Consider the following 6,618-nt stretch of genomic DNA (forward strand, 5'->3'; position numbering starts at 1 on the left):
GAAACCCCAAAGGCAATAGTTCCAGCCAAAAAGGATGCAGTTGATGTGGAGCATCTTGCATTGAAATTAGAATGGAGCAGTTTGTGACAGCTATTGTCAAGAGTAGGAGATTGATTGAAGAAGATGGCAAAGCAGGTACAACCACCACATAAATGACTCCTTTGGAGGATAGAGTTTGTGACAATGGAAATTGTCCTTTTAGATTGGCAACTACTCAAATAAAGATGACAAAAACATTTTCTCATGAAAATATTTTATTTAAAAGTATGATTTATTTATTTAGCCACACTTTAAACAAAGACAACATTTTTATATTATATCAAAATCTAATAATACAACTCATCTAAGAGTCAAAAGAAAAAAATTTCACATGAAGACAATTATAAAGCCTTCATTGTAGTATCCGCCTTGTAGATCTCTATTGTTTTTATTTGTTGTTTTATCACGCAATGACCCAAAAAGAAAGCAATACAGTTTATATATAAAAAAATAAAATAAATTATATCGAGTTCAGAAACTTTAATAGAAAAGGTTGCACGGTTAACAAGCATTGTTATATTAAGATGGTGTACACGATCCATGATCGATGGGAAAGTGAGTCCTTCCCACAAGACTTGAGCGAGTTAGCGTAGAGTAAAATGCATTGGATAAAGCATGACCTCTCTCTATGGAGAACTAAAACAAAATGCATCTACATTACATAATTTACACCAATAACCAGCATAACATGGCAAAATCTTGTCGTTCAAGCCAATCCTTCATAACTGATTATCTTTTTCCGAAGTAGGAAAATAAGTTCGGTTGTTTATCATCAGCAGCATTAGTCTTTGCCTTTTCCCTTTTCTTTGCAGGGTTTGGACTCACAACATCTTTGTTAGCCAAAGCTGGCTTTGATTCACCTGAAAAAGCCTCATAATCGCGCTTGGTTGGGACCTTCATAGCATCTTGAGAAGATTTGAAGTCACTGTCTCCTACCTCAGTTTTTTTGGCTTCCTCTGGCTGTTTTTCACTCTTGATAAATCCTTGACTTGGCACTATTTTCTGCTCTGGCTTTGTCTCTTCATTTTCAGATCCCTTTCTTGAGAAGAACTTAGAGATCAAAGTGTTACCTTCCGCCTTTACTTGAATCTGCACGATCGGACTAGGTTTAGGACAACATTCTTGGCTAATTATGATGGCAGTTAAATTTATCTCAAGTTGACGAAGTAATGATAGCATTAAATTCGGTTTGTTAGGATTTGAATATAGTTTGTAGAGATATTAAATTCTAAGAAACCTATTTTAATAAGATCTTTGCTTCTTCACAAGCAAAGCCTAACAAACCTACATATCAACTACTGTAAGTGCCAGCATGATTCTTTTCTTATCTGGATTAACAAAAATCCTATTTGCACAGCAGCCACTATGTATTTTTGTATAAATACATATGTTGTTTAACTTATTTTCAATGTGTATTTTGTATTGCAACATGTCTATACGAGTGACTGATTTTTTTATGTACATGTAGCATGGTTATTGTATTTGATCTTAACCCTGCAAGTAAAGAAGCTAATTCCATTATTTGGATCTAGTAACCTCCAAGTCACAGTATAGCAATCTTAATTAATGCCATACCAAGAATCTGCCAATAAACCCCTCTCAAGAAACCCAGTAAAAAGCAAAAACCAATGTAATTAAGAGCTTTCAATGAGCCGAACACCCGAACCCAACAAAATAATGTATGTTTCTAAAATTTGTTTTTCCAAAAATGTATGCATTAAGAAACGAAAGAACTAAGATCTAGTCACACATAACATAATTATGGCTTAGATAAAACTCCATGTGATTTGTCTATTTTGTTTTGGCTCAATACATCTTGGCATGCATGTTGAAATGTTGAAACCGAGAAAACCATAACCAGTGAGAAATCACATGAAAGGGAAGCAGAATGCTTAATGACCATACCTCCTTTATGCACTCAGGTCCATCAAATGATGGCTTGCCCATTGCAGGCGTCACTGGGTACCAAACCTAGATATCAAAAGGATTGGTTAGCAAAAAAAAAAAAAAAAAAAAAATCATGATTTAAGCTTTCTGAGAGCAAACATGCAAGGCTTTCTTTCAAATTTGAATGGAAAGAAAAATTATCTTAAATTCTAAATATTTTTGTTTGCATGTTTTATAATTGAAAAAGAAAAAAGCACTTTTTCTTCTTTTTTTTAAAAAAAAATATCAAATTTACAAGCTATTAATGTCAAAATTCTAAACAAATTAGATAAAGATCATACCAGATCAGATTCCTCATATGGCTTCAGCAAATTCTTAAAACTGGAAGTAGAGCCGCTTAGCCAGGCATCAGTTGATTCCTTGTCACAAAAAATAACAGGCATCCTGTCTACAAAGACACAATAAAAGTGACAAATCTTAGTTCACCAATGTAGGACATGGCCACTCAATAGGTACAGGGCTAATAATAAAAAGGGGCACATAGTTTCCTCGAGTTGGCTGAACAGATAATCTCGTGCATCTTAAACCTAAGCTTAGAACCAAATTGTTAAATGACATCTATTCTTTTCAATGTATTATTAAGGAAACTTACGAAATTGTGTTTTACGTAAATTCTTTTTATTTATAGAAAGGAGAAAAGGCATAGCTAGGATCTCACTGAAATCCTTTTTTTCTACGTTCTTCAAATCAGGTATCATGAGGTCAAAATGGTTTCCCCGTTGAAGTAAACCATTTAGGGCTTGGTAACAAACAGGGTCAAGAGTATGCACATTTCTTTTCTGTTCTTTTAGAATAGCCACAACTAATACATTCAGGTGAATTTGTTTTCTTTTTGCATTTCTAGATTAGTTTTAATTACCAATATGCCACCTTTATAATTTCTTTCGCATTTTCAAATTTCCTACTTTCACTATTTTATTCACAAAACACAGAAAAGGAAATGGAAACCAAGTTCCTTCTCAACGAAACAAAATGGACTAATACAGAATTTAGAACCAAAGGCATTACCACAAAGGAAAAAAGAATCACTAGAATAATTTGCAGTTGTTTGATAAAATGTGATATAATCAAAATCAGTCATTTGCAACAGTATAACAATAGTGTTTATCAAGACACGGCCAGTACAATAGAGAAATCTCATTCTAGAATCCAGCTATTTAAATAGTGATTTGTTTAGTATCAGACTTGTAATATAATATCAGCCAGAAATTTTGCTAGCACGTCAACATTTAGGAGTGCATGACTCACCATGAAGCCACTGAAGAGCTGGAGAGGAAGAGGTTGTAATAATAGTAAATGTGTATAGTATTTCACCTGTAGTTAAAAATATTCGCATCAGCATTAAGTAAACCTAAAAGGAAATCTACTAATGAATCAAATGTCATTGCCCTACATCTTTTATTAGGAACAAATTTGGGATAGTTTACAACAGGAGGAGGAGGAGGAAAATGGCAAGAAAGTTGTTAACAAGTCAGTTAGGAGTAAAAGTGATATAGAGGAAGAGAGGGAAGTTTTGATTTTGTCTTGTCATCTGTACCAATTTGTAGGAGACTCATTCCTTAGTTAGATTTTTCCCAAGTGTACGCTATAGGAGGTTCCTCAGTCAATTTGCCTTCTCTCACACACACAACTTTCCTATTGCTGATACCAGTTCTGACATCTATCTAAAGAAATATTTTACCTTCAGAATCCTGCCAAGAGTCATAAAGAGCAGCGAAGACAAGTGGTCGTCCATCTTTGAAGTGAATATAGTATGGCTGTTTTCTTGAACCATCCTTTTTCCACTCGTAAAATCTTCAAACAAATATTTAGAAAAATCAACTTAAAGAGTTCAACTTTACATCAGAAAAATGGATGCGATGGACTGTTTAGAAAAATTATATCAACTATAAAGAAGTGTCTACACTCTACAGTCAAAAGAAATATATGAAACCATAATTTTTTCCTACAAACTAGGCAATAAATTTCGACAAGAATAATAGAACTGCTGAAGATATAATAGGAAAAGGAATACATAGTCAGGACCATGATTGTCAAGATGAAAATACATAATGCAAATGCTTTGTCTACCCAGCAAACAGAATTAATTATTTAATTTTCATCCAGCTCATACATTTCCCAGAAAAAAAAGACAAATGCTCAACTATACATGCAAGCATTTCTACACTCGTGTAACCATGTCCATGGAATACAATCAGTAAAGAAAAATGCCCAACTTTATTCCTTGAACTATATTCTTGTACTAAAATACCAGCCGAAACAGTAAGCAGGTATTGAGAAAAGGTTCAAGAGGAAACATTTCCACTCCCAACCCAATCATACTTAAGCGAGAAGAGAAGAGTGAAAACAGGACAAACAAATTAATGCAATACATACCCTTCTAATGCTACAAGGCATCTGTTTTTAGGAAGCAGACGGCGAAATGAAGCTTTTTCATTTAAGGACTCAGATCGAGCATTAAACTGCAGTATATAGCACACACAACACATCAGAATAAGTACCTCATAAAAACGAATTGGAATTTATAATAATATGTGCTAGACACTCTAATAAGGACTTTGAAAATAAATAAATAAACAGTACCATTTAATTTTATCCACATTCTTAAGCATACTGACATTCCCAAGTATAGTGTCAGTTAAAATTGCAAGATTTATTTGAGAATCAAGTGAGAGGATTGGGAAATTCTGGGTTTTTGGATCTTACATCAATGTTTGAGTGACATGATTATAACTTTTGTCATCTACGTACGGGTATATGACCCAAAATTTTCACCTCGAACTCTCATAATTAGTTAGCTGGCATAGCAGCGAGGGAAATCCGCAACAACTTTGAACTTAGTTTATAATGATTTATCTAGAATCTATGCAAATCAAAGTTTAAGTTGCCTTAACAACTATCAAAAATGGCTTAACAATCAGTTTTCTAAGGTTACAATTAATGTATAAGCGGGCTGAGAATATATCGTAATAAAATACAAAAGTGCTTTGAACAAGTGAAGATTTACCATCTTGTAGTGATCAGGCCTCTCTGTCTTTTTTGTAAAACTGGGGACTAAACCCCATTTCATGCAATGAAGAACATGGCCTTCACTGTTAGACGCATCTTCCCTACGAACTACCGGCAGGTTGAATCCCGGCGACACATTATAGGATGGCCTATACCTACACACCGTCAAATTCAAGGTGTTAACTCACATGCAGTTCTCTTTGTGTAATTGAGAACCGTTAAAAGGACAATTTAGTCAAACATATCAAATCATATCACTGTTCTTATCTATCAACTTCGCCTGAAGATAATGTATGTAAGTCTTCACTGAAACTCAATTACGCAAATGCATTCAAAGCGCTCATACACAAAACAAAAGCCCTCTTTTCAGATTGAATTCAATAAAGCAGCTTAATTTGGCCCCTCTAGAGGCAGAGTGCAGAAGTTAATAAAACAAAAAAGTAAATGCTTAATTAGTTTTGGATTATTTAGTATAAAGCGTTCCTAAGTTGCTAAATGGACTCCAAAGCAAGGATTTGAAGCAATCGTAGAGTGGAATTGTTACCGTACCGGTCCATATGGAGAGAACGAGTAGCGGGAAGGGTGCGGTGACAAGCCCTTGCTACATCATCGCCTCTTAGAGTACACCGTGCTCTTCCACACATCTCTCTTTCCTTCTTTCTCTCTTTCGTTCAGAGTATCGCTGTTGTTTTGTTTTTCCTTTTCCCTCTTGCGCAACCAAGTAAAGGGCGGGAAGAATCACATGGTGCTTCTTCTTACTTCTTGGAAAGTCCACGGGACAGGTTTCACAAGAGAGAGTTTTTTTTTTTTTCTTTTTGGTAACCCGAAAAAAAACAAACAACAATTAAAAAAAAGAAATTGTTTAAAAAAGGTAGTCTCCTTAAATACTATTTTTAAATTCTTTTTAAGATAGGAAGCTCCACTTTGGAAGAAAAGATTTTTATTGTAATCTTTGTCATAATGTACTGTATTTGCATATCTCAAGATCAATTGTAGATTAGCACGCTGTTTTCAAGATATAATATCTCAAATTTTCAACACAAAATGATCAATAAAACCAGAGCAATCATTTAAATTATTGACAATAATAAAGGCATTCACACAGAAATGCCTATCTCACATATAATATCTCTTTGCCCCGAGTCCCAGACTAAAAGAAAGCCTATCCAAATAGCAAACAACTCTCCTTACAGAATATTATGACTCTCAATTATTCCCAAACAGCCTCATTGCCACATTCGCTTCCAATTTCTGCTAACACAGGCAAAACCAACCTGAGCACCATTGTCAGGATAGCTAGCATCACAATTAATCTTAAAGGTGCCCACCCAAGGGAGAATCCAAGAGCCACTAATGGTGGAGGGGATAGACACTCGTTGCAACTCAAAAATATTCTGGAACTCCTTTTTCAAAGACAAAGCCATATCAGTTACCTTGTTTGTGGTCCAAGACTCGTGGGGATGAAAGATCTCGTTATTTCTCGAATGACAAACCCACCAAAGACCAGAAAAGAATCTAAAGGAGCGATGTTTGCTATTATGTAAGAACCAACTCATCAAATCCAGTGGTTGACCAGAGATTCCCAAAGCTTGCCAAACTAGCTGGGCTTTTGGACAATCCTGA

General features: G+C 34.8%; 1 protein-coding gene across 1 annotated transcript; it reads right to left on the reverse strand.

Annotated features, from left to right (window-relative positions):
* Window positions 1-532: 532 nt before the first annotated feature.
* Window positions 533-5,859, reverse strand: LOC112796873 (uncharacterized). Its single transcript, XM_025839531.3, has 8 exons — window positions 5,545-5,859; window positions 4,994-5,150; window positions 4,363-4,448; window positions 3,668-3,780; window positions 3,235-3,300; window positions 2,268-2,374; window positions 1,945-2,010; window positions 533-1,128 (listed from the first exon to the last, which is right to left on the reverse strand). The coding sequence occupies exons 1-8, from the start codon at window positions 5,637-5,639 to the stop codon at window positions 769-771; spliced, it is 1,050 nt and encodes a 349-aa protein (XP_025695316.1). The 5' UTR covers window positions 5,640-5,859; the 3' UTR covers window positions 533-768.
* Window positions 5,860-6,618: the final 759 nt, after the last annotated feature.

This window comes from Arachis hypogaea, chromosome 4 (genome assembly GCF_003086295.3).
Source record: "Arachis hypogaea cultivar Tifrunner chromosome 4, arahy.Tifrunner.gnm2.J5K5, whole genome shotgun sequence".
NCBI classification, from domain to species: domain Eukaryota; kingdom Viridiplantae; phylum Streptophyta; class Magnoliopsida; order Fabales; family Fabaceae; genus Arachis; species Arachis hypogaea.